The sequence below is a fragment of the Arabidopsis lyrata genome (genome assembly GCF_000004255.2).
Source record: "Arabidopsis lyrata subsp. lyrata unplaced genomic scaffold ARALYscaffold_2, whole genome shotgun sequence".
In the NCBI taxonomy this organism is placed as follows: Eukaryota; Viridiplantae; Streptophyta; class Magnoliopsida; order Brassicales; family Brassicaceae; genus Arabidopsis; species Arabidopsis lyrata.
The window spans coordinates 14,427,321-14,453,123 of record NW_003302554.1 but is presented as its reverse complement, the minus strand read 5'-3'; the positions used below and the strand labels follow the sequence as shown (position 1 = coordinate 14,453,123).

At 36.8% G+C, this 25,803-nt stretch overlaps 8 protein-coding genes across 12 annotated transcripts; 4 read left to right on the top strand and 4 right to left on the bottom strand.

Moving 5' to 3' along the window:
- Nucleotides 1-68: 68 nt before the first annotated feature.
- LOC9324846 (probable polygalacturonase At1g80170) lies at nt 69-2,876 on the top strand. Its single transcript, XM_002888737.2, has 9 exons — nt 69-709; nt 823-951; nt 1,076-1,246; nt 1,337-1,357; nt 1,448-1,655; nt 1,745-1,826; nt 1,902-2,010; nt 2,090-2,206; nt 2,285-2,876. Exons 1-9 carry the CDS (start codon nt 467-469, stop codon nt 2,600-2,602), a joined length of 1,398 nt encoding a protein of 465 aa, XP_002888783.1. The 5' UTR covers nt 69-466; the 3' UTR covers nt 2,603-2,876.
- A 590-nt stretch (nt 2,877-3,466) lies between these two features.
- LOC9323368 (ADP-ribosylation factor 2-B) lies at nt 3,467-5,302 on the top strand. The gene is made up of 7 exons (XM_021035028.1): nt 3,467-3,577; nt 4,083-4,240; nt 4,333-4,403; nt 4,482-4,601; nt 4,691-4,809; nt 4,891-4,972; nt 5,069-5,302. The coding sequence occupies exons 2-7, from the start codon at nt 4,093-4,095 to the stop codon at nt 5,072-5,074; spliced, it is 546 nt and encodes a 181-aa protein (XP_020890687.1). The 5' UTR covers nt 3,467-3,577; nt 4,083-4,092; the 3' UTR covers nt 5,075-5,302.
- Nucleotides 5,303-5,460: 158 nt separating this feature from the next.
- LOC9324845 lies at nt 5,461-7,427 on the bottom strand. Of its 4 annotated transcripts, none has more exons than XM_021035027.1 (6): nt 7,120-7,427; nt 6,780-6,914; nt 6,521-6,679; nt 6,303-6,425; nt 6,089-6,232; nt 5,461-6,011 (listed from the first exon to the last, which is right to left on the bottom strand). In XM_021035027.1, the coding sequence occupies exons 2-6, from the start codon at nt 6,894-6,896 to the stop codon at nt 5,592-5,594; spliced, it is 963 nt and encodes a 320-aa protein (XP_020890686.1). In that variant the 5' UTR covers nt 6,897-6,914; nt 7,120-7,427; the 3' UTR covers nt 5,461-5,591. The 4 variants fall into 4 exon arrangements, with proteins under 4 accessions (XP_020890686.1, XP_002887303.1, XP_020890684.1 ...); XM_002887257.2 differs by having other exon boundaries at nt 7,084-7,426; XM_021035025.1 differs by having other exon boundaries at nt 6,780-6,903; nt 7,084-7,426.
- Nucleotides 7,428-9,398: 1,971 nt separating this feature from the next.
- Nucleotides 9,399-10,502, top strand: LOC9323367. The gene is made up of 2 exons (XM_021035470.1): nt 9,399-10,066; nt 10,439-10,502. The coding sequence occupies exon 1, from the start codon at nt 9,551-9,553 to the stop codon at nt 10,016-10,018; it is 468 nt and encodes a 155-aa protein (XP_020891129.1). The 5' UTR covers nt 9,399-9,550; the 3' UTR covers nt 10,019-10,066; nt 10,439-10,502.
- LOC9323366 (proline-rich receptor-like protein kinase PERK13) lies at nt 10,251-14,309 on the bottom strand. Its single transcript, XM_021035465.1, has 8 exons — nt 12,637-14,309; nt 12,091-12,558; nt 11,919-12,005; nt 11,759-11,829; nt 11,590-11,666; nt 11,231-11,378; nt 10,984-11,145; nt 10,251-10,850 (listed from the first exon to the last, which is right to left on the bottom strand). The coding sequence occupies exons 1-8, from the start codon at nt 13,403-13,405 to the stop codon at nt 10,581-10,583; spliced, it is 2,052 nt and encodes a 683-aa protein (XP_020891124.1). The 5' UTR covers nt 13,406-14,309; the 3' UTR covers nt 10,251-10,580.
- A 227-nt stretch (nt 14,310-14,536) lies between these two features.
- Nucleotides 14,537-16,939, bottom strand: LOC9324844 (proline-rich receptor-like protein kinase PERK13). The gene is made up of 7 exons (XM_002887255.2): nt 16,277-16,939; nt 16,105-16,191; nt 15,955-16,025; nt 15,775-15,851; nt 15,344-15,491; nt 15,108-15,269; nt 14,537-14,961 (listed from the first exon to the last, which is right to left on the bottom strand). The coding sequence occupies exons 1-7, from the start codon at nt 16,677-16,679 to the stop codon at nt 14,704-14,706; spliced, it is 1,206 nt and encodes a 401-aa protein (XP_002887301.1). The 5' UTR covers nt 16,680-16,939; the 3' UTR covers nt 14,537-14,703.
- A 1,279-nt stretch (nt 16,940-18,218) lies between these two features.
- Nucleotides 18,219-20,138, top strand: LOC9323365 (probable inactive poly [ADP-ribose] polymerase SRO3). The gene is made up of 5 exons (XM_021035469.1): nt 18,219-18,960; nt 19,047-19,285; nt 19,359-19,477; nt 19,558-19,666; nt 19,870-20,138. The coding sequence occupies exons 1-4, from the start codon at nt 18,500-18,502 to the stop codon at nt 19,651-19,653; spliced, it is 915 nt and encodes a 304-aa protein (XP_020891128.1). The 5' UTR covers nt 18,219-18,499; the 3' UTR covers nt 19,654-19,666; nt 19,870-20,138.
- On the bottom strand, nt 20,091-23,911 carry LOC9324843 (serine/threonine-protein kinase BLUS1). Of its 2 annotated transcripts, none has more exons than XM_021035466.1 (17): nt 23,402-23,911; nt 23,053-23,307; nt 22,851-22,975; nt 22,727-22,771; nt 22,488-22,638; nt 22,239-22,409; nt 22,083-22,139; nt 21,869-21,946; nt 21,674-21,796; nt 21,520-21,599; nt 21,242-21,383; nt 21,047-21,154; nt 20,849-20,959; nt 20,663-20,743; nt 20,539-20,594; nt 20,393-20,444; nt 20,091-20,305 (listed from the first exon to the last, which is right to left on the bottom strand). In XM_021035466.1, exons 1-17 carry the CDS (start codon nt 23,567-23,569, stop codon nt 20,249-20,251), a joined length of 1,860 nt encoding a protein of 619 aa, XP_020891125.1. In that variant the 5' UTR covers nt 23,570-23,911; the 3' UTR covers nt 20,091-20,248. The 2 variants fall into 2 exon arrangements, with proteins under 2 accessions (XP_020891125.1, XP_020891126.1); XM_021035467.1 differs by having other exon boundaries at nt 21,878-21,946; nt 23,402-23,908.
- Nucleotides 23,912-25,803: the final 1,892 nt, after the last annotated feature.

Genomic DNA, 25,803 nt, shown 5'->3' with positions numbered 1-25,803 from the left:
CGTTGAACTTTACATGGACAATATATGTAACAGGCTGAATTCTTCAACTCAAGGTTGGTACAACAAATCGATGACCTAGTACTTTATATTTTTTGTTATGCGTGGACTAATCAAATGTTTGATTTTTCGTTTTCCCAAACTATGGCATGTCTAAATGTAACATCTTGAGCTTTCTGCGTCCTTTCTCAGATCTCATGGGACCAATATGTTGACCATGAAAATCTGTGTAGAGGTTTTGGAGTAAAGCAAAGAAGTGGAAGCCTTGTGCTTTAAGTTTAGATGTGTTTGTAGAGGTTTTCTTCATCTACTTTTAAGCCAAGCCAGTAAAATCCCCTTAATTACTCTGCTTATATATATTCAAACCATGTATCATCTCATTACAAATAAATCATCTGAATCTCATATCTTAAACTATACAATCAAATAATCTTTGCTTGGAGTTTTTTTTTTTCTTCTTAACCATAAAATGAATAAGCCCTTCATCGTTTCCCTGTTTGCTCTGTTAATGGTAGCTTCTTATGGAAAAACATTCTACAGAGAACTTGACATTCTTGAGAAGCTTGAGAACCTCGATGTACCTGAGGATGAGATTGAGGATGATGTGACGTTCTTTGATTTCTCGTCATTTACAAGCCAATATTCTGGTAAGAATCTGGTGAATGTGGATAGCTTTGGTGCAGCTGGAGATGGAGTTTCTGATGATACTCAGGTGCGTTATGCTCGAATCGATTTAATAAATTCATGATAATGATGGTGAAATAGACACACCAAGCTTCTATATAAAGATTTTATCAGCTGATGCAATGCTTTTCTTATAACCAGGCATTTATAAGCGCTTGGACCATGGCCTGCTCTGCACCAAACTCTGTGTTATTGGTTCCACAAGGACGTAGCTATTTAGTAAATGCAACGAAATTCGATGGTCCATGTCAAGAAAAATTGATCATTCAGGTCATCTTTTAACTTCTTAATTAATTCCTGTTTGGTTTCATTGTTAACAAAAATCATACATGTTAAGCTACAACAACATGTCTTATGCATTTTTTTTTTTTTTTTTGAAATCTGAATTTGATAGATTGATGGAACAATCGTAGCACCAGATGAGCCTAGCCAATGGGACCCGAAATTCCAAAGGGTTTGGCTTCAATTTTCCAAACTCCAAGGAGTTGTATTCCAAGGGAATGGAGTTATAGATGGTTCTGGTACCAAATGGTGGGCTGCTTCTTGCAAGAAGAACAAATCTAACGTAAAATCTTCTTTACATATATTGAAATTTCTTCTAATTATTCATAATGTAGAAATCTGACTCAAATTCTTTCTTGGTTTTCGCTTGTAGCCTTGCGTAGGCGCACCAACGGTCTGAATTCTTTCCCTTTTGTGTTCATCCACCGCTAGACTTATCATTTATGTTTGATTTTTGCTTATAACAAAGTTTTTCTTCATACAGGCTCTAACTATATATTCAAGTTCAAATGTGTATGTGAGAGACTTAACAATCCGGAACAGCCAACAAATGCATTTGATCATTGCTCGATCAAATACAGTTCGAATCTCTAGAGTTATGGTCACATCTCCAGGTGACAGTCCCAACACTGATGGAATTCATATCACCGCATCGACTGATGTTGTAGTCCAAGACAGTAAAATCAGCACAGGTTCTTATAATTTAACTCAAAATACTATTATGATATGATAATATATTAACACTCAAAATGTTATAGCTGAGACTAAAACTTGATAACAGGAGATGATTGTGTCTCAATTGTGAATGGAAGCGCGAAGATAAAGATGAAGAGAATCTACTGTGGACCAGGACATGGAATCAGGTAAACACTTGCATATATCAGTTTTTAAGTTCAAAATTATAATTCTTGGTTGGAATATAATCTCTTGTTATGCAGCATTGGAAGCCTTGGACAAGGACATTCGACAGGAACCGTCACTGCAGTTGTGTTGGACACTGCGTTCCTAAAGAACACAACTAATGGTCTAAGAATCAAGACATGGCAGGTAAAATCTCAATTCTTGATCCTTGCATTCCTTCCAAAGAGTTTGAGGATTGATTGAAAGATGAAAATATTTAAAACAGGGTGGTAATGGTTACGTAAAGGGTGTACGTTTCGAGAACGTAGTGATGCAGGACGTTGCAAATCCAATTATAATCGATCAATTCTACTGCGATTCGCCATCAACTTGTCAAAACCAGGTTTCTATCACATAACCATTGACTCATCAAGAAACCTCAAGAAAGAAAATTAATCGTTTGATTCCTATTTCTTGGCAGACATCGGCGGTTCACATAAGCGAGATAATGTACAGAAACATAACCGGAACTACGAAAAGCGCGAAAGCCATCAAATTCGCGTGTAGTGACGCAGTCCCTTGCAGCCACATTGTACTCAACAATGTCAATTTGGAAGGCAATGATGGAAAAGTGGAAGCATATTGTAACTCTGCTGAAGGGTTTGGTTATGGTGTGGTTCATCCTTCTGCGGATTGTCTGTATTCGCATGACGACAAGGGCTTAAACCAAACTCATGAGTATTTGGCAGAAACTGTTATGATCAGAGATGAAACTGGAGATGTTTACGACGAGCTTTAAGGGTGGTGATCGCATATTTTGACGGTCGTTGTAGTGAGGGATGCAGAAGTACGTTATATGTAGTTGTAATTCATCTTAGCAACTGACCTATTATATTAGCTTGTAAATGAAGCATATACAATGAGATTGAAAAGCATTGTAGTATTCATTATACTTATACAGTTAAAAAAATAGTACGTAAATATTATTGTTCTTTTTGTATTTTAAAGAATAGTTACTTTGTATGAAACATTCGTTCATCTATCTATGAAGTTATAACATAAGTTTTTTGTTATTTCTTTTTCTAGAACTTTACAAGGTGATCAGCGTTAAGGATTGGCAACGAAACCGTAACCAAATAAACAAAAGCAAACCCAAATGTTTAAACTAATACAGTACAAAACTAGATTTTTTTTATAAACTGATTTAGTTTTATTATCTTAAAATATAAAATTTATTCATTAAATTAAGATTTCAAGATTAGTTTTATCCATTCCTGTTTCGTTTTATTAGTAGGGTCAGCTGACACATATCAATTATGTAAATCATATTATATAAATAAAACTTAATTTTAATAGCTATAAAATTTGTAATTTTGAAGCTATAATTACATGACAATATCCTATTGGTCCGACGACATCAACAAATAACGAAATTTCCACACGAGATTAAGTAGTACTTAAGAAAAGAGTATTGCTCACGTGTCAAGTTTAAATTGGTTAGCTAGCATATTAACCTGCACTTGGTCATCGAAGATTCGAAGAGGGTATTTCCGTAAACTCAAAAATGGCAATTTCGTTAATTGGCGTGAAAAACGACGAATAAACCGGTACCCCTCTCCTTATAAAATTCTCTCCTCCACTTCCTTATTTCGTCGTCGTCGCGTTTCTCTTAAGCTTCTCTCTCTCTCTCTTTCAAATTTCGTCGAGTCTCTCTCGCTCTCTCCGTTTCTTCGCGGTCTCGCTCTCAGATCTCTCTCGGTTACTTTCTTCGTAGGTACGCTTTGATCTAAGATCTGTGCTCATAGATTCTCAATTTCGCTTAGATCTGTAATGTCTCCATTGTGTTCTGCATTTCTCGTTTCTTGTGAATTTTGATGGTTTTGGAATCGTCGTGATTGATTTCGTTGAAGTTGATCTTGCTCATGAATGGATAATGTGCTTTGATTTTAAGATATGTAGACGATTCTGATTACGATCTGTTAGTGTGGATCTGTTTGATTTCTATTCGCTTCCGTTTTTCCTCGCTGTAATTGTATCTGATAGCTTCTGAGATGTGGAAGATCTGATCAGAGAGATCAGGGACGTCTGAATCTCTGTTTCGATCTGCTTGATCTCGTTGAGTTTATGTTCGTGAGTGACAATTTTGGTATTGATCTGGTTCTTAGAGGATATAAGGATTGAATTTGGCATTATAGATGCATAATTTAGGATTTTGTGAGATCGAAATCGCGTGATATAGAATGTTGATGATGATTTTGATATTCGTTGTGTTTGTGCAGTGAAGCAAAAATGGGGTTGAGTTTCGCCAAGCTGTTTAGCCGGCTTTTTGCCAAGAAGGAGATGCGAATTCTGATGGTTGGTCTTGATGCTGCTGGTAAGACAACTATTTTGTACAAGCTCAAGCTCGGAGAGATTGTCACCACCATCCCTACTATTGGTAAAACTTCACACTATAATACTGGTGTTTGACTGTGATGATGAGTATAAAACTCAAGGAATGATTGGTGTTATACTAAAAACTATGAACAGGTTTCAATGTGGAAACTGTGGAATACAAGAACATCAGTTTCACCGTGTGGGATGTCGGGGGTCAGGACAAGGTATGGAGTCTCTATGCTGCTTATTGTTGATGAATGAACTTTAAATAATATAAACTGACTCTTTGGGTTCTTTTTCAGATCCGTCCCTTGTGGAGACACTACTTCCAGAACACTCAGGGTCTTATCTTTGTCGTGGATAGCAACGACAGAGACAGAGTTGTTGAGGCTAGGGATGAACTCCACAGGATGCTGAATGAGGTCCATATCCAGTGCTATGGAAAGAGTGATTCTTCTTCATACTTTTGTTAATTTGAATATCCTTTTACTTGCTAACTCTTTTCTTGCAGGACGAGCTGCGTGATGCTGTGTTGCTTGTGTTTGCCAACAAGCAAGATCTTCCAAATGCGATGAACGCTGCTGAAATCACAGATAAGCTTGGCCTTCACTCCCTCCGTCAGCGTCATTGGTTAATAAACATCCCAATAAGTTTCAAAAGTCAAAAACCTTTCATCTGTTCGATATTGATGTGTGTTTTTGCATGCTACAGGTACATCCAGAGCACATGTGCCACATCAGGTGAAGGGCTTTATGAAGGTCTGGACTGGCTCTCCAACAACATCGCCGGCAAGGTAACATAAGTTGTCCAAAACACAATCTAACGAGTTGGTTTATTTTTATTCTGCGATGCTTATATATTTTCCTCATGTTGTTCCTCTCTTGCATAGGCATGATGAGGGAGAAATGGCGTTGCATCGAGATGATTCTGTCTACTGTGTTGGGATTTCTCTGTTTGGATGCAAGAGAGATTATAAATATTATCTGAACCTTTTTGCTATTGGGTATGTGAATGTTTCTGATTGATTGTGCAAGTAGATTTCTTGTACTTAAAATTCTACTAGAAGAACCCTTTTTAAATAGTTGTATTGTACCTGGATTAATATGATTGATTGTTTTGCTTTCTTGTTTTTGCATTTGCATATTTTCACGCCTGCATTTGTTTCATCACAGAAAATATTCTTTCTTTACCAAAATAAATGAATGAAGTTGATTCTTTAGAAATTTTGTATATTCGAAATTTCATATCAATATTGTTCATGTCTTCATGATGGGTTTAAACTTCTTCAACAAGGAATAGATTTCAACATTTATATGCCAGTGAGATCTTATGAAAAGAAACATTATATTATGTTCACATATGATCCAAAAATCCTCAAGGTTTCTATAATCCCAAAATAATGGACTGTGACTTTAACACAAATCATTGCGTCGTCTCCTTGATGTTCTTCTACGTGCAGCCCATCTTTCCTTTATATCCCCAGGTAACCCAATCCGTTGCTTATCCGGCGAGTGACCATCCTCCATTTCTCCAGCTGCACGGATCCTGGCAGTCTCAGCCAATAAGTCATGGATGAGCATCTCTGTCGTCTTGGCCGTGATTCCTCTGAGATACCAAGAAATGGGAGGAGGTGGAACAATTGCTGGCTGTATTAGCTGGTCCAACGTCACCTTAGATCCGATCCTCCCTTTACCTCCAGTGCACCGGTTATACTCCTCTAGCGTTTTCAGTTTCATACGATCACACATATGTTCGTCCACAAACAAAGGCTTAACTTGCCAGCTTCCTTCGAATCTCTTCATGAATCCACTCTTCACTTGCTTGAATTTCATCTGCAACACCCATTTAAATCCCTTTCACGAACCATTCAAGAAATTTGAGACTTTTGTTATAATTGGAGAGGTCTTACAGAGTGATCTGCACGGTTCTGATCCACCAAGACATGAACTGAGATTGTTCCTGACCACCAGAGAAATCTCCACAAAGCTGCTTGTTCTACTTCCACCACTTGCCTTAACCCGTCATCTACCAATACTTTCCGCGACATAACCTCCTGTGATTTTGAGGCCAATGAATCACAGGAGCTTAACTCTTACAGAGAACAAGATACATATAAAACATACCTTAATATTTTTGAAGACTCTTCTATTGTCAGGGTCAATCACAATGTTATAGACTGCATCAGGAGGTAAACCAACATTCACCTCGGCTTTGAGATTGCAAAGCGATCCTTTTGGAATACTCACCTGCAAAGAATCTTGTTATTATCTGTCATAAAACAAGATTCTCACTGGCTCTGATAAGACCATGTGGTGAAGTGAAGTCTCTTTTGATTGTTCACCTTAACGACTGGGATCTGATCAGTCCACGAAGGGTTTTCTCTCCACATATCTAACTGTTTCTCCAGATCAATTTCCATGGAGCTCGACGACCCTTCTTTATCATGCCTCCATGAAGAACCAATCCCATGCTTATCATCTGTCAAATTCTTAAGCTGGGACTGTGACAAAAGAGAACAAAATGGTTCCATTTTCAGCTCTTTGAAAAGATTAATAACATCACAAGGAATTGAAAAGCAATGTGTGGAATCAGAGCCTGACCTTAAGACAGGTTTGGAGTTTCTGAGAAAATCCAACGAATCGAGAGAGTGCAGGATCAAACACACTTGAGACCACATTTCTCTTGTTTCTCTCCGTGTCTGAACCAGGATTGCCCATTTATTCTCTGCACAATGTCTAAGGCAATCAACATTCAAAAGTTCACAACACCAAACCATGAGCTCAGAAAGTGAGCAAGAAAACAAAAAATTGTATCAAAAAGTGAAAGTCTCTTAATTTAATACATTATACACCAAAACCAGAATTTAAACTCAGAGATTATGACAAGAAATAAGTTAATACTCACGACGAGTCACGAAGAAACACAGCCCAGAAAAAGCACCTGTAAAATCACAATCAGATCCGAAGCAGAGAACCAGTTTAAAGCGAGAGATGGGTCTTCTTTTTTCTCCGACAATCGTCACCAAAATCGAGGACCCAGACCAGATCTTACAACAGCGATCGACAAAGTCTAAATGACAGACAGAGGTCTAATCGTATGGAAGCTTTATGTTGGTTTTGTGTCACACAAAGAACCATGTGATACACGCCTAAACACGTTATTCCACGGAAGAAGAAGACGAAATTAACAAGCTTTGAATCGCGATGCGACGGATTCTAGAGTGGCAACTTTCTCTTTTTTTTTTCGTGTCTAGACGAAAGAGACCATTAAGGAACACGATTGCCACGTGTCGGATTTTAGCTGGTCTTAGCGCGGAAAAAAGAAGCTAACGTTGAAATCCTCGCCACTTTTTGGAAAACTGCGTGCCGTTTTTAGATGCTATGAAAACTGCGTGCCGTTTGTAGCATATTTTTCTCGCATTTGTTTTCTAACGTACCTTTTTTTGGTTTCACTAACTTTTATGATTCTAAAAGATTGTATTGAGTGCAAATGTGGTAGAAATGGAATGAGTATACAAAGTTCACGAGTATCAGTGGCGTGAAATTTTTTCACTAATTTGTTCTACTTTTTGACCCCATCAAATTATGGGTTTAAGATATCAAACTTTTTAGGCTTCTAGTGAAGTGTCTAAAGTTTTAGGCTTCTACAATTCACACTCGTCTTTAGTTTTCTTCAACTAACTTGCGAAGAACCGCAAAATCGTAATCACTACAATAATGTCATTAGTTTCTTGCAAAGAAATTTGTAGCTTTTTATTGAGAGGATGGACTGAAGTTTGTGTTATGAATTATGTCTCATGAGACCATTAACTATGTATTTCTATTGTAAACCTAAAATGTTTTCATTTTCAAATGAATTATTTCTATTTAAAATTTTTTTGAAAAAATGGTGCAAATTTATCAACCACAACACGAGGTTCAATCTGCTACAACGTTTCTTGCAAAAAAATTAACATACGATTTGTGATTTTTCAATTCACCAAGATAGAAGGATCTTTTGTTTTGCTCTCAAAGACTTGAAGGAGTTATGCTTATGCAGGGAATATTTTTATTTCCTCGTGAAAAAAGAAAAAAGAAAAGCTATAATCAAAATTCAAAATCTAAAGGTGATCGCAATAGACAAGGCCACCGTAATTGAAAAGAAGATAACATTGTGAACACTTTAACATTTTCTGAGGAAGAAAAAGACATTCAAGGAGACAAAAAGTTTGAAAGAAATATGAAAAAGAAAAGAGGAAAATAATATTTGCGTGAAAGAATGAACATAAAATGTGTTTTACACTAATCCCTATGTTAAATACATTCCGATTACATTCTCTCTTGTGGAACCCCACTCTAAAACGACTACCTACAGAACTAAAGTAAATAGAATCAGTTAGAAAGAAACTAACAAGAAGGGTTAACACTTCACATTAAAGAAGATTTGGTGGTGGATGAGTATTATTTGCAAAACTAGTGGATCCATAATCCAACTTTTATTTGAAAATGCAAAATCATCATTTTGTTCTCCTGATATTTAGCCCAACTTTATAACAAATATTTATATATAAATATATACTTCCTCTGTTTCACAAAGAGTGTCATTTTAGAATTCTGCACACAGATTAAGAAAACATTAAATTTTTTGTTTTTTCTAAACAAAAACATCATTAACTATATACCTAAACATAATCTGCTCAATAGTAAAACAATATGTAGAATACTAATAGTCATAAAACATAAAAAAATCATTAAATTTTGCATTGAAAACATAAAACGACACTCTTTGATAAACAAAAATAAAACCTTAAAACGACACTCTTTATGAAACGGAGGGAGTATAGAATACACAAGATTCATTCAAGCACTACGGAATTGAAAATTGGAGATTGAAGAGTAGAGAAAAAAGTGTATAAATTAATGGGAAATGGGAATGTAAAGAGTAGAGTCAATGATTGGTAAAGCATCTTCCCACTCAACAAATCTTTAATTCATCTTTTCTTGGAAACAATGAAATTGTGTCTCATCTTAAAATACTTAACCAAAATCCCACTTTCTCTTCATACAAAGCAATCAGAAAATGCTCTAAAGTGCATCTAGTGAACAAACCCACATTGTTGATAAACAAAAGAAAAGGAAAGAAAACATAACTATATTTCTTTATTAAAGAAAACAAAAAACAAACTGATAATTTCCACAAAAGTAAGCTATAGGCAACTTTATTTCAAAAAAAAAAAAACCATGTCTCACATCCACCTTAATACAGAGAATGATCATGGAAAGGAGTATACTAGTACTATTAATACATAAGTAGTCCTCAACATCACACAGCTCCTAAAGCATATCTCACCAAAATCACAATCAAAACCAAACTCACCAAGAAAATAAAAAAAATGGGAGACCAACCACAAGAGATTCAGCAACCTCTTCTAGTGTATCCATCTACTTCTTCTTCTTCTTCATCTTCTTCCTCGCCTTCATCCACCGGTTCAAGTGGCTCGTTTGGTACAGCATTCATCGTTCTAGCCGCAATCCTTGTCTTGGCAGCAATGGCTTGTGTGTTTGGAAGACTATGCAACCGCGGTGGAAAGCAACACAAAGACAAAAACAACAACAAAACTTCCAAGCATGAGAAACCGTCGTCAAAGAAGAGCCGTGAGATCAGACCTGTGGAGCGTGAGCCAAGAGAAAGAGGTGATGTGGAGTTTGGGTTCGATATGAAGCGGCCTGGTCCTATGAGCAAACCCACTGGTCGAAACGGAGGAGACATAGAATTTGGGTTTGATAACAAGAGAGGAGGAGGAGGTGGAGGAGGAGGAGGAGGAAAAGGAGGGAAAAGACCACCTCCGGTTATATATTAACCATGTGTAAGGCCACCGCAGACACGGAGGTTTCGACTTCAAGCTCCGGTCAGAACACTGTCTTAATAAGACAAGAGAATTCATCATGCTTCTTCACTTTATCCTAATTCTTGTTTGTTTGTTTTGTGTCGTTTGGTTTTGTTTCATATTGGTATGGAACTTAGATATCAAAAATTATATATGAAAGCAGAAAAAAATATGAGATAACAAGTAAAAATTTACAAGCTCAATATGTAAAAAAAATCAGAAGATGGAGTTCTTCATTTATGTTATCACACTCAACAAAAATCCGAAACTCAACAAAGAGAAACAAACAAAAGCAAACAATTCAGATTCAAAATCACTCTTTGAGAACTATTATGAGTCCTTTTTCCTTTTTGGTTGCTTTTTTCTGTTCTCACCTATAATAAGTCTTTTCAGGCAAATGGCCATTATGGAGCAAAACTAAATGTAGCTAGCAAGAAAAGTATCTCACACAAAAAAAGGTACAAAGAGAGCATTAATGCTGTACAAAGAGCTCAAGCATGAGGGATAATAAGGTATAAGTTGACCTATTTTTGGATCAGAAGCGCCGGTTATTGAAGTTTCGGTTCTCGGATTCATTCCTCGTGAACTCAGAGGAAGCTCCGTTGGATCCTTTCCGGGAGCCTTGGGCAAAGTACTCTCCACTGTACATCCCGGAATCCGAGCTATCGTCAAAACCAAACGCCATTTTCCTGAACTTCATGGTGTCATTGTTATACTGACCAGAGTCATAAGCACTGCTTTGTCCCACTTTGTTTCCGTTGCTGATATCTCCCATGTCCCCTTCACTATCCAGTGCTCTCACAACCTTATTTCAAACAAGTTCTGTGTAAGTTTTCAAATTTTATAAACTAGAACATGACATGTATAAAAATTTTATTTGTTGCTATATATATGTTAGATTTGATTAGTCATATATAGTGCTGCTATTAGAAAGGTACCTGAACCATGCGTGGACGTTTTGGACCAGAATGCCTAACACAAGCAGCAGCTGTTTCAATCATTCTGAAAACTTCATTCTCCACGTAATGCTTTTCAAGCCGCCTGTCAACTAGTTCGCTGAAATCGCCAGTCTCAATGGCTTTGTGAAGCAGTGGACGAGCCTGTGAGTTCATAGATTCTGTCATTTAAATAACTAGAGCCAAGTCCAACCATATATGGAGATGTCAAGACAGATTAAGTATTTACCCATTCAACCAAACTCTCTTCTCCCAAAGGCTGGTACTGGTCAACTGGTTTGCGTCCGGTTATAAGCTCTAAGAGAACAACCCCAAACGAGAAAACATCTGATCTATCAGTCAGCTTTCCACTTTGTGCATATTCGGGTGCCAAGTACCTGAAAACAAAAGCCAACAAAACAGAGGCTTATGTACTTCGCAACGATTTATATGTTATTGATATTTGGCAATAAGAACCGCTTAGTATACCTTCTAACCTCTCTATACAAGCACATTATCATACCTAGAAGTTTAAGCACCTGATACTACTAAAGACTTTTCTTCTCAAAAGATAGGTTTGCTATGAGTAGAGTGTGTGATCAATCTTACCCAAAGGTTCCCATAACGCGAGTTGATACATGAGTTTGGGTTGAATCATTGAGTTTGGCAAGTCCGAAGTCAGCAACCTAAACACCAAGAAACAGAAAAGTAAGAACAAGTAAAACTTCAGAGCCAAAGCTCCAAAAAGAGCAAGTGTTCAAAAAAAAAAAAAGATTGCCTGAGCTTCAAACTCATCGTCCAGCAAGATGTTTGCGGACTTTATGTCCCTGTGAATGATTTTTGGGTGACCTGCAAAACAAAACATACGTAAATAAAGTCTCTTTGATTCAGCTTCTCTTTGGACTTTAAAAAGCATAAACGTTGCAAAAAGTGCTTACAGTCTTCGTGCAAATACGCCAAACCTTTGGCAGAACCTATAGCAATCCTAACTCTCCTAGCCCATTCAAGGACAGGCCTTCCCTTCCCTGTCAAGAACATAACCCATGTAAGTAAAAGAAAAACATGTCAAGAAAATCTTGTCTGATGAGGAAAGTGGTAAAAGAACCTCACCATGCAAATGATGCTCCAAGGTTTGGTTAGGAACATACTCATAGATAAGCAATCTCTCTGAATCCGCAATGCAGTAGCCAACAAGAGAAACCAAATGGCGATGATGAACACGGCTAATGATCTCAACCTCTGCCTTAAACTCACGGTCACCTTGTCCGCTACCAACCTTAAGCTGCTTAACGGCAACAAGTTTTCCATCATTTAGTTTACCTTTGTAGACACAACCAAACCCTCCTTCTCCAAGTATGTTTTGCTTAGAAAATCCTTCTGTTATATCTGTTAGCTCTTCATAGGTGAAATGTGTCTGACCACTTCCCATCACCGCTGAATCAGGCGCACTCCCTGACCGTGTATAACCTCCTCCTCGTTGGCTGCCGAAGCTATTTCCGGAATTTGATTGTTGTTGTGAATTGTAACCACCAGGACCAGAGTATACCTTTGTAGAATTTTGACCGTATAAGAATCCATCTGCGAAAGAAAAAGTTTAAACATTTGTGTATCTTCTTGAAGACGAACACGAAGCTGAGAGATGGATCAAGATTTCACCTGATTTGATGGAGAAGTTTGAAGGAGGCAAGTATTGTGAGTCACTGTATGCATCAATGTTTCTCTTTTTCTTTCTTCTGACTAAGAACACAACAGCCATCAAGGCAATGACTGCGAAACCGGCTACTGCAAAACCGACCATAGTCTTCCCTTGATAGCCATTTGGAGGTGACGGGACTCCTCTAGATGGCGGTCCACCTGCAGCGGTAGACTTAGGTGGTAATGCGTGAGAAGTGTTATGCGGCGGGGCGTTTGGAGGAGCTGGAGGAGATATGGCGGGTGCTGAAGGAGATTTTGTAGGTCCCGGAGGGTGTTTTTCCGGTGTTTTGGGTCCAGCTTGCGGTGAAGACGCTGGAGGAGGTAATTGTTCCGGAGGCGGAGGAGCAGGAGGGCTTTCTGCATTGGGAGGAGGCGGTGGTGGTTCAAACACCTCCGGAGGTGGAGGGGAGTTGGTGGACTCCGGCGGCGGTGAGTCTACCGGTGAAGGTGGAGGTGGAGGTAACACAATGGGAACCGGCGGTGGAGCATCTGCCGGAGGGGGTGGAGGTGAAGAACTTGGCGGCGGGGTTAAATCAACAAGCGGAGGAGGAGATGAATCAGGCGGCGGAGGAGGGGATGAGACAACTGGCGGAGGAGATGAATCAGCCGGCGGGCCAGGAGGTGGTGCCGAATCCGTAGGTGGAGGGGCGGATCCGCCGGTCGAGCTATCCGGCGGCGGAGCGGAATCAGCAGACGGTGCTGGTGGAGAAGAACTCGGCGAATCTGACATTCCTTCTTCTTCTTCTTCTTCTGATTCTGATTCTTCGCCTTCTCTGTTTCAGCGAATAACTCTGCTTCTAAAATCACTTCACAGAAGCAGAGTTATCGTCTCTCTCTCTCTCTCTAATGAAAGTAAACCTCCTTATTCATCAATTGATTAAAACAACTCTCAGAAAACAATTGACTAATCAAACCAAAAAAAAAAAACACAACAGGAAGCAAAAGAAATTTTATTTTACTCTGTTCTGCAAGTGGAAACAACTAATTTAAATCTGAACAAAGATTTTTCTAATTACAAAACAAGAAAAATGGAGGGTTTACAAAGAGAAGAATGCGTGCCATTACGGAATTATAAAATTGACGATGTCAAGGTTAAAAGAAAATTAATGGAGGTCCTCTATCTCTCTGTGTATTTTCCCGGGAAAATTAATAAAAATTGAAAGGAATAATTTGTAACAGGTCGCCATGACCTTTTTGAATTTAGTGATTGATGATAAAGACTAAAGAGTTTATTGGAGGCACGTCGTGTGGTGTGGGCGTTTGATCCAAAAATGCGGCTCTCTCTAAATTATATTATTTGTTTTGAATTTTGTTTTTGCTCCCTTCACTTTTGGAATATCCGGGTTACCGCGCAAAGTTGATGGATTCTTTTCTGACCCGACACGACCCGACCCAACCCGTTTGAAATCTGTCAGTTCTGTGACGTGTTTCTAATTCGAAACTTCTGTGATGAATTTAAAATTAGTCCTGAACCAGGCTTTTAAAGCCCAAAATATACTTGGGCCTCTTGATTTCTCCTGGTCTCCTAATGATAGAAATCTTTTCTTTTGGTCATAATATCATTTGTTTGTAATGTAACCATATTTTTGCATGGTGCATTCGGAGTTTCGGACATGATTTCAATGCAAGAAAAACTAATTATTGAAATAACATAATTTCAGTGCAAGAAAAAATAGTAACATAGTATATTTTTAATATAAAATCATTATTATATCTGAATAATTATCCAAGATTCAGAGTTATGTGACGTGGAAGCAAGACTATTAATGTTCAATTTATTTGTTTATTCACCTTTAGGAAAGAAAAAAAAAATAGAAGAGAATTCGTACACTGTTAAGATGTGAAGTAACCGACATTGAAATATGTAAACACGCATCATTTTTTTATCTGGTTTAAGATGCAACTCTATTTGGTTAATGATGTATTTCAATTTCAAGTAAGTAAAGTTGTTATGAAAAGTGAGATCAGCATCCCTTCAAATTCTTCTCTCCACACCGTAGTCTCGTAGCGATTAACCTCCCACTTAATTCAAGATGCACCTCTTTTCTTATTTATATCAGACTCCTTCTTACTCTCGTGTTTCCTTCTCTCGTGTCGATTCTGATAAGAATCATACATCACACGTGTGAGCAACATAGTCCCTGATACCACTCCTTTTACTAAAGTGGACCCGATGTCCTTTATCACAACTTTAGTCTGACCAGATTCATAACCACTGCTTTGTCCCACTTTTCTTCCATTGCTGATATCTCCCATGTCCCCTTCACTATCCAGTGCTCTCAAAACCTTATTTCAAACAAGTTTTGTGTAAGTTTTCAATTGTTTTTATAAACTAGAACATGACATGTATATAATTGTTATTTGTTGCTATATATGTGAGACTTGATTAGTCGTAGTGCTGCTACAAATAATGTTATTATATAGAAAGATACCTGAACCATGCGTGGACGTTTTGGACCAGAATGCCTAACACAAGCAGCGGCCGTTTCAATCATTCTGAAAACTTCTTTCTCCACGTAATTCTTTTCCAGCCGTCTATCAACTAGTTCGCTGAAATCGCCGGTCTCAATGGCTTTGTCAAGCAGTGGACGAGCCTGTGTGAGTTCATGGATTATGTCATTTAAATAACTAGCGCCAAGTCAAACCATATATTGAGATAAGTATTTACCCATTCAACCAAACTCTCTTCTCCCATAGGCTGGTACTGGTCAACTGGTTTGCGTCCGGTTATAAGCTCTAAGAGAACAACCCCAAACGAGAAAACATCTGATCTATCAGTCAGGTTTCCACTTTGTGCATATTCTGGTGCCAAGTACCTGATAACAAAAGCCAATAACATTAGAGGCTTATGTACTTTTCAACAATTTGTACCTTCTAACCTCTCTATACGTACTAGTTCATCACTATCAGATTTAGAAGGCTAAGCACACTGGTACTACGAAGGACTTTTCTTCTCAAAGTGGAGATACTTTAATAGGTTCACAAAAAGAGTACCCCCATTTCGTGAATTACGGAATTTATTCCAGTGATCCATAAACAAGTGAAAATCTATTTTTTCTTTTACCCTTATCCCGATGGAGAGTATGTGATCAATCTTACCCCAAGGTTCCCATAACGCGAGTTGATACATGAGTTTGTGTTGTATCATTGAGTTTGGCAAGTCCAAAGTCAGCAACCTAAACACCAAGAAACATAAAACTAAGAACAAATAAAACTCTTATCAACTAAAACTACAGAGTCAAAGCTCCAAAAAGAGCAAGTGTTCAAAAAAAGGATTGCCTGAACTTCAAACTCATCGTCCAGCAAGATGTTTGCGGACTTTATGTCCCTGTGAATGATTTTTGGATGACCTGCAAAACAAAACATACATAAATAAAGTCGCTTTGATTCAGTTTCTCTTTGGACTTTAACATCGCAAAAACTACTTACAGTCTTCATGCAAATACGCCAAACCTTTGGCAGAACCTATAGCGATTCTGACTCTCCTAGCCCATTCAAGGACAGGCCTTCCCTTCCCTGTCAAGAACATAACCCATGTAAGTAAAAAAAAATCATGTCAAGTAAATTTTGTCTGATGAGGAAAGTGGTTAAAGAACCTCACCATGCAAATGATGCTCCAAGGTTTGGTTAGGAACATACTCATAGATAAGCAATCTCTCTGAATCCGAAATGCAGTATCCAACAAGAGAAACCAAATGGCGATGGTGAACACGACTAATAATCTCAACCTCCGCCTTAAACTCACGGTCACCTTGTCTGCTACCAACCTTAAGCTGCTTAACAGCAACAAGTTTTCCGTCATTTAGTTTACCTTTGTAGACATAACCAAACCCTCCTTCTCCAAGTATGTTTTGCTTAGAAAATCCTTCTGTTATGTCCGTTAGCTCTTCATAGGTGAAATGTGTCTTCCCTTGATAGGGACCGCCATTTGGAGGTGGCGGGCTAAGAGGAGTAGATGAATCAGGGGACGGTGCTGATGGAGAAGAACTAGGCGAATCTGACATTTCGTTCTTCTTCTTATGATTCTTCACCTTCTTTGAATTGTTTTTGTTATCCAAAAACAAAATCACTTCATAGAAGCAGAGTTATCGTCTCTGACCAAAACTCTCTAATGAAACTATACCTTAATTCATCTATTGAATTAAAACAACTCCTAGAAAACATTTGACTAATCAACAAATATTATTTTCCGTTCTGCAACTAGTTAAAATCTGAAAATTAAGCTCCCAAATAAACAATCGGGTCTAAAATTGACGATGTCAAGGTTAAAATTAACGGAGGTACTCTTTCTCTATTTGCCTCTTATTCTAAAATTGACAATGTCAAGTTAAAAACTTAAAATTAATGAAGGTACTCTTTTTCTATTTGCCTCTTGTGTGTATTTTCCCGGGAAAATTAACAAAGTTTTGGAAGGAATAATTTGTAACAGGTCGCCATGATTTTTTTTAAAATTTAGTGAGTTGCTGATAAAGAGTTTATTGGAGGCACGTCGTCGTCTGGGCGTTTGAAATCTGCCACGTCGGATTAATAGGAATGAATTTAGATAGCCATGAACCAGGCTTTTAAAAGCCCAATACTTTGTTGGGCCTTTTGATTTCTCCTGGTTTTCAAAATGATAGAAATTTAGGAATAGTGTTTTCTTTTTTTCTTTTTTTATGATCACATGGAATGGAATATGTTTTCTTTATTTCTTTCTTTTGGTCATAACATCATTTCATTTTTTTGTATCGTCTGTAACTTATCCATTTATATATCCGTCTTTAAGCATGGTGCATGACTGCATTCGGACAAGATTTCAATTTGAAAAAAAAAAAGAAAAAAAAAAGAATTATATTTAGTTATTGTAATTATGTTATTTCAAAAATAATTCATTGAATATTTCTTCTTTGATATTCTTGTATTATTATACATGAATAAATGTAAAAAAAAAATCAGAATTATGTGATGTGGAAGGAACCTAATGGAAGAATTTTCTATCAACACTCAATTTCACAAGTTAACCTCTATCTAGGAACAAAAAAAAAATACGTAGAAGAGAATTCGTACACTATTATAATAATACATGTAACCGACATTGAAATATGTAACCACGCATATTTTTTTCTTCCATTTTGTCGTAGGTACACGCATACATTTGGTTTAGATTAATTTTTCTGGTATTCTCATACATTCCACCTAAGTACAATATTGTTATAAGTTTTAGTACCCATTTTACCCCCCAAAAATAAGTTGTAGTACCAATGCCCATATTCTAAAAAACAATAAATAGACTAACAGCTTAGACCATCTTTATTAATGGGTTCTTAAGAAAATCTTAAGATTATCTTAGTAATTTTTTAGTATTATTACTAAGAACTAAAATTAAAATTTACCTCTTTTTGGCTCTTAGGTAAGCAACTCCCTTAACTCATCTTAACTTTGGTTCTTAGTAATAATACTAAAAAATTACTAAGATCATCTTAAGATTTTCTTAAGAACCCATTGATAAAGATAGTCTTAGTCACAAACCATAATCACATCATTTCAAATTCAAATTTTATTATGTTTTTTTTTTTTTAAACACATACTGAATGTTATAGTTACGAAATAACGTTGGGGTTTCTCATTTCTAAATATAGTCTAAAAGGGTAAAATGGTAATTGAATAAAAATAGAATTAGAAATTAGAAAACTTGTTGTCCAAGTTTTCGCTTTAAACGTACGAACAAATCACCACACCGCCACACTCTCTCTCACCTTTATAACTGTAGATCCCTAAAACCGCCATTGAAACAAACATTTTCTCCTTTTCCTCAAGAAAACCTTCTCTCTCTCTCATCCTTCTAATGGCGGCACAAGTCGAGATCGAAGATCAAGAATCCGTCACCAATTTAGACAACGGCGAAATCATCAACCCCGGTTCTCAACCACCTAACTTCTCCGGCGAATCAACGATTCTTCTCCGTGAATCAACCTTCGAACACGACCTCGTCAAAAACTGTTTCCTCACCGGAATGGGATCATTCGCCAACGAGACAACAATCGTCACCGTACGAAAAAACTCAACGGAGAGAAGAATCACAACCAAAGCTAAATTCGCTGTGTTCAAGATTTTCACAGAAGCTATGACGAAGAAGAACAACGGAGACGCCAATGTTAAATACGGATGGTACTCTGGTTCCAAAGAAGAGATCGATCGTGTTATTACGTATGGATTTAGTAATCGTGAGATCGAGAAATTCGAAAACGACGTCGGATCTCACGGTGTTGGAATTCATCTTGTTCATCATCGATACTCTCTCGCTGCGTAAGTGTTTTTTTTTTTTCTTCAGATCTAAATTAGTTTTTGATGAAACAGTGAAATTGATGATGATGATGATGATGATGATTCAGGGCTTTAGTTGGTGAAGGTGATGAAGAAGGGATAAAGAATATTCTCTTATGCCGTGTGATTCTTGGTAAACCGGAACAAATCGAAGCTGGTTCTAAACAATCGTACCCGAGTTCGAACCGATTTGATTCTGGTGTTGATAATCTTGAGAATCCAAGAAAATATGTGATTTGGAGCTCTAACATGAATTCTTACATTCTTCCTACTTATATCGTCAGTTTCAAATCTCCTCTTCTCAGAGGTAACAACTTCTTCAAGATTCTTTTTGTGGTTAGAGAGTGAAATTAATAAATTTTTTTTTTTTTTGGTTTCAGGTCTAATTGGAAGAGCAAGGTCACCATGTGTTAGCTTCTCTGCTCTTATGTCAATTCTTTCGAAGTCACTTGATGTTACAAGAATGAACTTGATTTTGACAAGTTATGATGATTTTAGGGTAAGTTTCAACTTTCAAATCAAATCCATTAGTGTGTGTGTGATGGTCTCTCTCTGATTTTATATCTTGTATTTGTGTAGAAACGGAAGCTGAGAAGAGAGCAGCTAGTTAGGAAGATTAGGGAAGTGGTTGGAGATCATCTTCTTTTCAAGATACTCAAGAATCAGAGGCGTTAAAAAGTGTGTTAGGGTAAGTCTACTTTAAAAAATAAAAACAAGATTTTTTCATAATCAGTAATATAATTAAATGTTTTTTCTTATGGAGCAAGGTCTAATACTTTTCTTGTTAAGATGAAATCTATGCCTTAATAAGTTTGTGAAAAGAATCTTTATTGTTTACTTGTAGAATAAGTCAGATGAGTATTGATCACACACTTTTGTTTTTCTTGGCAGAGGACGTTACAGATTTTACCTGAAGTAGCCAAAGTTTAACAGAAGCTGATGATGCGTAATGGAGTTAGGTTTGAAACAAGAAAGAAACACATTTTACACATAGTATATATATAGAAATATAGACTTCTGCAATGGAAATCACTCTAAAAATCACAAAAAAAAAGGTAGACTTTCTTTTTACTTTTTTGTTTGTTTTTATGTGTTAGTTGTATAAACCAAAATTTACGTTAGTAATACAAATAGACACTTGGTAAAAAGCCCAATGCCCATTTGCTTGCTTTTGTCACTAATGAATTTATGTTATTAAAAAAATAAGAGTGAATCTGCGCATATATATAAATATTGAATACATAAAAGAATTTATCTTTCTCCATTAAGCTTAAGGAATGTTGCTGCTGCTGCTGCTGCTAATGAGAGAGCTGATCTGTTGTTCTAGCTGCATAACATATAAAAACATTTTAGTTGGATCTCTAAAATTCAATCTTTTTTTAGTATGACTTTACTTCTACATTTTGGTTTTTACCTGACTATTTATTTCTTTTCTTCTCTGAACTTCCTCTACAAGCTTCTCAACACTGAAAATTCATTAAAGACCTTACCTCAACTTTCTTAACAATCTTAATCCAAAACAAACAAACAAAAAAAAATGAAGGAGTTATGCCAATTTACCTTTGCTCCAAAAACTGAACTTGAGATTGTAGATCTTTCTCCTTTGATGGATATACCTGTGAGTTTTCATGCTATTAGTTATGTGCTTTCTAAGTATTTAAGCCAAATCAGAAAAAGAAGTTACCTGCACTCCTTCGGTTTTTGAGATCGGATTTTCAGTTCCCGCAGTTCGATCAAAAAATCTAATTAACCTTATTACTTTCGCCTGCCAAGAAAACAAATACAATGTAAATCTTTCGGAAGCTAAATCTAAATAATCATTTAGGAGAGTGTATGCACAAGAAGCGGTTGAAACAGGCAACACACACACCCTTTGAATGTCATTCTGAACCAGGAGACTCTGTAATAGTGGGAGGATTTCCTTTGATGGGGAAGATTCACCGTTCACAGGACTAACTATATAGCCGTTTTTTGGTTTCTCCTGGTAAGGAACATTGTTTTCAAATTTGAGTAAGGAATCACAATCTAAGAACCGCATGATATTATATTCAAAGCAATCCAAAATTACCTGCTCATTTCCTGCTTTTCTAATTTGCTTTGTATCCGCTAATGGTTCCTTTGATGTGGAAGATTCACGGTTCACAGGACTAACTGCGTAACCATTTTTTGGTTTCTCCTGATAAGGAACATTGTTTTCAAATGTGAGTAAGTAATCACAATCTAAGAACCTCATGACATTATATTCAAAGCAATCCAAAATTACCTGCTCACTTCCTGCTTTTCCAATTTGCTCTGTATCCGCTAATGGTTCTAGTTGATGTGGCTTTCCAAGAGCGAGCTTCTCTGCAACTCCATCGCTCGAGCAACATGCATTTCTTTCATCAGAAAGGATGCCAACTTGATACCTGCTCCAATATATTTATTTCAAAGTTGTATAAGCAAACACACACAGCAAAACATCATAAGGGGAGGCTTCAAGTGAAACGCGACTCCACAGTCAGGGTCTACTAATGTATAGAGAAGAAAAATGTTATAAAGTACCCAATAGTCGGGAGGAATTTGCGATGAAATGAAGGAAGTAATGAACCGGTTAATTGACTGTAACTCTCACTCATCATATCCTGTAAGTTGGACCGGATATGACGAAATGTTAGCTGGAATTCAAAACAGGCACGCAGAGATAAAAAACATTTACCTTTTCTGAAAAAAATTCCAAAGGCATAGTCTGTGACCTTTGCATCACTGGCTTTCCTTTTGGTACATCTCCATTTGTGTTCAGTTCCTGAATCTCTGAATTGCACATTTCATCATTTGGAACCTGATAGCAGAACACTGAAGCATTGAGAGGGTGCGGGAAAAAACTAGTTTTACGTTTTCACTAAGACATGACCTTACTTACAATTGCTGCCTGCCTCCTCAAGTCTTCGAGATCAAAATTCCAAGCACTAATTCCTCTCATATACTCATGCTGCAAGAGAGCATTATAGGATTCTAAATTAGGTAGACCGCAACGATAATTTGAATAGACGAGCATCCCGACATATGGATTATGGCTTAGTTACCAAAAGGAGTAAGAGATGTTAACCATAAGTATTGAGGTATACCTGAGATAGCTGTTCTTTGTCACCATTTATGCCTTTAAACAACTCAGCCTCCGCCTCCTGTATAGCCAACATAAGAGAAAATGACAACTACTAATGTATAAAAGGTAAGTCATGAAGATTCTAAGTGCCAACAGAAAAGGAAATTCTTCAACTCACCTTGAGCTTTTTAAAACGTTCACCAAGCGGAGAAAGACCATGAAGAATTTTACGGGACAAATAATCTGTAGACCGAGCATGTTTGAAGAAAGGGTGTTTCAGAAGTTTTGCTGCAGTTGGACGCTTTTTTGGATCTTTAACTAAGCAGGCTGCGATTAACTCTCTAAACGACTGCGAACAGGTTAGGGTCTAAGTGAAAGATATAGAATCTACTTTTATATGTTTGTGTTATCATTAAATCCCACTTACCTTTGAGAATTTCTTATCTCTGTCATAGTCAAGACGAGGAGGAGCATTTTGTAATGTCATTAATAGCACCTTCATAGGTGGATATTTTGAAAATGGAGCATGACCATGAGCAAGCTCCAGTGCAGTTATACCAAACGACCATATATCGGCTCTATTATACCAAACACAAAATTGTAAGAATCGATAACCAACTCGCTTTATGATTGCTATACAGATAGACTAGAAAAACGCAGATATACTTGAAATCATATCCATCTACTTGCTGCATAACCTCAGGTGCCATCCTGTAGAAGCCAAAATATATACCATCGGCTAAAACAAACCAACCAAATAACAAAACATATAGAGAAATTAACAGCGTACCAACAAGGCGTCCCAACGAATGTATTCCTAGTACGCATCCTTTCTCCGCTATCAAACATACATGCTGAAACTCCAAAGTCTCCAAGTTTAACTACGCCTTTTGAGTGAATCAATATATTCCCAGCCTAGAAACAAAGCATGTAAACAAACAAACTAAACAGAGACGAAAACAGAGACTTTTTCTATCCTTTAGTAAAAGTACCTTAACATCTCTATGGATATGACCTTGTCGATGAAGATAAACAAGCGCTCTAAGCACTTCCCTTAACAAAGTAGCGATTATAGGTTGCTCAAGACCTTCCGGATATACAGATTTCATTAAATGAAAACAAGAACCACCAGACATATAAGGCATTACAATCCACAAACTACTACGATCGATAAACGAACAATGCGCTTTCAATAAATTCGGATGATCTATTAAACTCATAATATGAACTTCCTTGCGTATAGTTTCCTGCGTGAACAACAAGCAAATGTAAAGCTTCATACAAATGTATCGTATTTTTGTTATGGTAATGACAACAATTCAAAGATTTGAGAATACGAACCAAATCGTTTCTGCATTTTTCGAGGTCCAAGATTTTAACGGCGACAATCTCGTTAAGAGCAATGCAACGAGCTTTGTAAACAGTAGCACTAACACCTTCACCTACCTCTTCAAAGAGCTCATAATCTTTAGCATAGAGAGGAAATCTCTTCGTTGATGAACCAGCCATTCTCTAATTCGTAGCCTGTGTGGGTTGTTGTTGTTGGCGTAGAAGGAGAAGGAGGAGGAGGCTACGAGAAAGAGGTAGAAGAAGGAGAAGAAGACGAGGATCTTGTGAAGAAGGAGAGAAAGTAAGATTCGAATCTATGGTCCATAGAAAAAAGATAGGAGGAGGATCTAAGACAATGTAAATGACGATGATTTTGGTGAAGAATCCAACAACTCTCTTTCTTTTTGGTGATTTTGACCAGACAATGTCTTGATTTAGTAAAAATCTAATCCGATTTTCAATTGGATCCTCTCTTTTCGTCTTCTTCTGATTTTTTTTTTCTTTTTTTTGAGGAAATAATTAACAAATGCCGATTTTCTCTTGAAATTATTTATAAAAAAATACGAATAGCGATTTTTATTTATAAGAGTTTTTTTTTTCTCTGTTACTATAAACTATCAAATCTATAAAAGGTTATTATTTTGATAATAGACTTGTTGGTTTGCACTTTGCAGTGTTAAAATGATAAGTATTAAAAATATATAGTGATTTTTTGTTTTTACAATTTTTATTGAATTGCTTTTATTTTTTCTAAATACAGAAAACCTAAATTATAAGAATTTTTATGAACTTACCTATTCATTGATGACCACTTCATCAAACTATCATTGGGGATTTGCTTCCGTTTAAACTGCTGAAAAGTATTTGTGTTCTCCCATATAATCCAAGGGACAAGCCGATGGACTTCTTCATTGATGTATGGTTGAAGTTTATATAGATAAGTTTATATAATCTAGCACATCACACAATTTGTGAGGTAGTCTTCATTGGTATAGGAGGAGCCGCTGTCCGGTGTCGTGGATTTTTTCGTCTCCATCGGTTAGCCACTACTTCAAGTTTTTCTCTTTGTTGGTTTGATGGTAGGCAAGGTGTGATGTGCTAGATTCTGAGTTAGAGTTGTATTTTATGTTCTTTGTGCTTCGTTGCCTTCTTTGTTTCGGCATTGTTTTTCATTGGTAGTGTAGTTGTTTGAATCCCATCTTTTTGGGCTTAGTTTCCGAGGATATCTTGTTATCCGTCGGCTTAGTTTTCGGGGATGTGTTGTTTCCGCCGGCTTGGTTTTCGGGATTATGTTTTTAATCGCCGACTTTGTAACTTGCTTCTCTTTCATAAAAATTCTACCAGATGACCAAAAAAAAAAAAAAAAAAAAAAGGAATAGGCTAACGCCCAAATCTATCGAGATTTTGAACATGAGGATAACAAATAGTTTTTGATGTGTTCGTCGTATCCTCTTTAAAGCCCATTTGAGACTCTCTCCTCATGACTGTTTTAATCCTCTTCGCATTGGCCTAAATCTTTGATAGGAAGCTTAGAAACTTTTTGAATTATGACAAACTTTCTGTCATATATATCTTAGGAAGAAAACTAGACAAAGCCTCTCTTTAGAAGGCACACTCTCTATTACGCGCTCTTTAATGTTCAAAAATGATAAATCGAGCGTGTGTCTGGTTCAGTTAGAAACCAGGAGATAACAATTGGTTTTACCCAGATCTAACTTTGAACTAAAGCGAATAAAGTTGATGCTTTAGGCGCCACAAAAGTATATCATCATTTATTAGACAAGTACGGCTATGTTCTTTTGATAATTGCACGACTCCAAAGAGCGATTCATTTAAAAAGAAACTGTGTTTTGTAATTTTGAGTGATTTTAAGGGTATAATGGTAGATTTTACAAATCTTCAAATTAAAAATTAGATTTTTAGATTAGATTTTATCTTTTTAATCATTTATTTTGTAAAACTCCGTCAATAGCTTTTAAACCAGTATCGCCGCAACAGTTAAAGGAGTCACCAAATGAGTTGCAACTATCGTTGGAATTTTAAGTGATCAGTTATGGTTCCAAAATTGTCAACGCGTCTCTTTTATAAACACTGGCATTATTACTTTCTGCAATCTTGTGTTTAAAACAACAAAACCACATTGCTTTAAAAATAAAATAAAAAAAAAGATTAAAGAAAAAAAAAAAAAAAAAACTACATTGCTTTTTTGTGTCGCTATCGCTGGCTGGAGCGATTATCAAAAGAACATTCTTAGTGTTCGGATGACCAACTGGCATCAGTGAAACCTTTTAACTGTAAGTCTGATTTAGAAGGATAGAAGAGACCTAACCCGATGGTGCCTTTGACATAAGCAACAACCTTCTGCGCTGCATTCATATGAGACTGTTTGGGAGCAGAAGTAAACTGGCAGAGCT

Bases quoted from the DNA above. Each gene is read 5' to 3' on its own strand.
- LOC9324846 (XM_002888737.2), top strand. From the start codon at position 467: ATGAATAAGCCCTTCATCGTTTCCCTGTTTGCTCTGTTAATGGTAGCT. The intron at 1,827-1,901 runs GTAAACACTTGC...CTTGTTATGCAG, and splicing joins GGACCAGGACATGGAATCAG to CATTGGAAGCCTTGGACAAG. The intron at 2,207-2,284 runs GTTTCTATCACA...ATTTCTTGGCAG, and splicing joins CATCAACTTGTCAAAACCAG to ACATCGGCGGTTCACATAAG.
- LOC9323368 (XM_021035028.1), top strand. From the start codon at position 4,093: ATGGGGTTGAGTTTCGCCAAGCTGTTTAGCCGGCTTTTTGCCAAGAAG. The intron at 4,241-4,332 runs GTAAAACTTCAC...AACTATGAACAG, and splicing joins CACCACCATCCCTACTATTG to GTTTCAATGTGGAAACTGTG. The intron at 4,810-4,890 runs GTTAATAAACAT...TGCATGCTACAG, and splicing joins TCCCTCCGTCAGCGTCATTG to GTACATCCAGAGCACATGTG.
- LOC9324845 (XM_021035027.1), bottom strand. From the start codon at position 6,896: ATGGGCAATCCTGGTTCAGACACGGAGAGAAACAAGAGAAATGTGGTC. The intron at 6,680-6,779 runs GTCAGGCTCTGA...CTTTTGTCACAG, and splicing joins AACTCCAAACCTGTCTTAAG to TCCCAGCTTAAGAATTTGAC. The intron at 6,426-6,520 runs GTGAACAATCAA...GATTCTTTGCAG, and splicing joins ATCAGATCCCAGTCGTTAAG to GTGAGTATTCCAAAAGGATC.
- LOC9323367 (XM_021035470.1), top strand. From the start codon at position 9,551: ATGGGAGACCAACCACAAGAGATTCAGCAACCTCTTCTAGTGTATCCA.
- LOC9323366 (XM_021035465.1), bottom strand. From the start codon at position 13,405: ATGTCAGATTCGCCGAGTTCTTCTCCACCAGCACCGTCTGCTGATTCC. The intron at 12,559-12,636 runs GTGAAATCTTGA...TTTCTTTCGCAG, and splicing joins AAACTTCTCCATCAAATCAG to ATGGATTCTTATACGGTCAA. The intron at 12,006-12,090 runs GTGAGGTTCTTT...TGTTCTTGACAG, and splicing joins CTTGGAGCATCATTTGCATG to GGAAGGGAAGGCCTGTCCTT.
- LOC9324844 (XM_002887255.2), bottom strand. From the start codon at position 16,679: ATGTCAGATTCGCCTAGTTCTTCTCCATCAGCACCGTCCCCTGATTCA. The intron at 16,026-16,104 runs GTAAGTAGTTTT...TTTGTTTTGCAG, and splicing joins GGCGTATTTGCATGAAGACT to GTCATCCAAAAATCATTCAC. The intron at 15,852-15,954 runs GCAATCCTTTTT...CTTGGTGTTTAG, and splicing joins ACGATGAGTTTGAAGTTCAG to GTTGCTGACTTTGGACTTGC.
- LOC9323365 (XM_021035469.1), top strand. From the start codon at position 18,500: ATGGCGGCACAAGTCGAGATCGAAGATCAAGAATCCGTCACCAATTTA. The intron at 18,961-19,046 runs GTAAGTGTTTTT...ATGATGATTCAG, and splicing joins CATCGATACTCTCTCGCTGC to GGCTTTAGTTGGTGAAGGTG. The intron at 19,286-19,358 runs GTAACAACTTCT...TTTTGGTTTCAG, and splicing joins CAAATCTCCTCTTCTCAGAG to GTCTAATTGGAAGAGCAAGG.
- LOC9324843 (XM_021035466.1), bottom strand. From the start codon at position 23,569: ATGGCTGGTTCATCAACGAAGAGATTTCCTCTCTATGCTAAAGATTAT. The intron at 21,155-21,241 runs GTAATTTTGGAT...GTTCCTTATCAG, and splicing joins GAAAAGCAGGAAGTGAGCAG to GAGAAACCAAAAAATGGTTA. The intron at 20,744-20,848 runs GTGTGTGTGTTG...TTTTCTTGGCAG, and splicing joins TTCAGAATGACATTCAAAGG to GCGAAAGTAATAAGGTTAAT.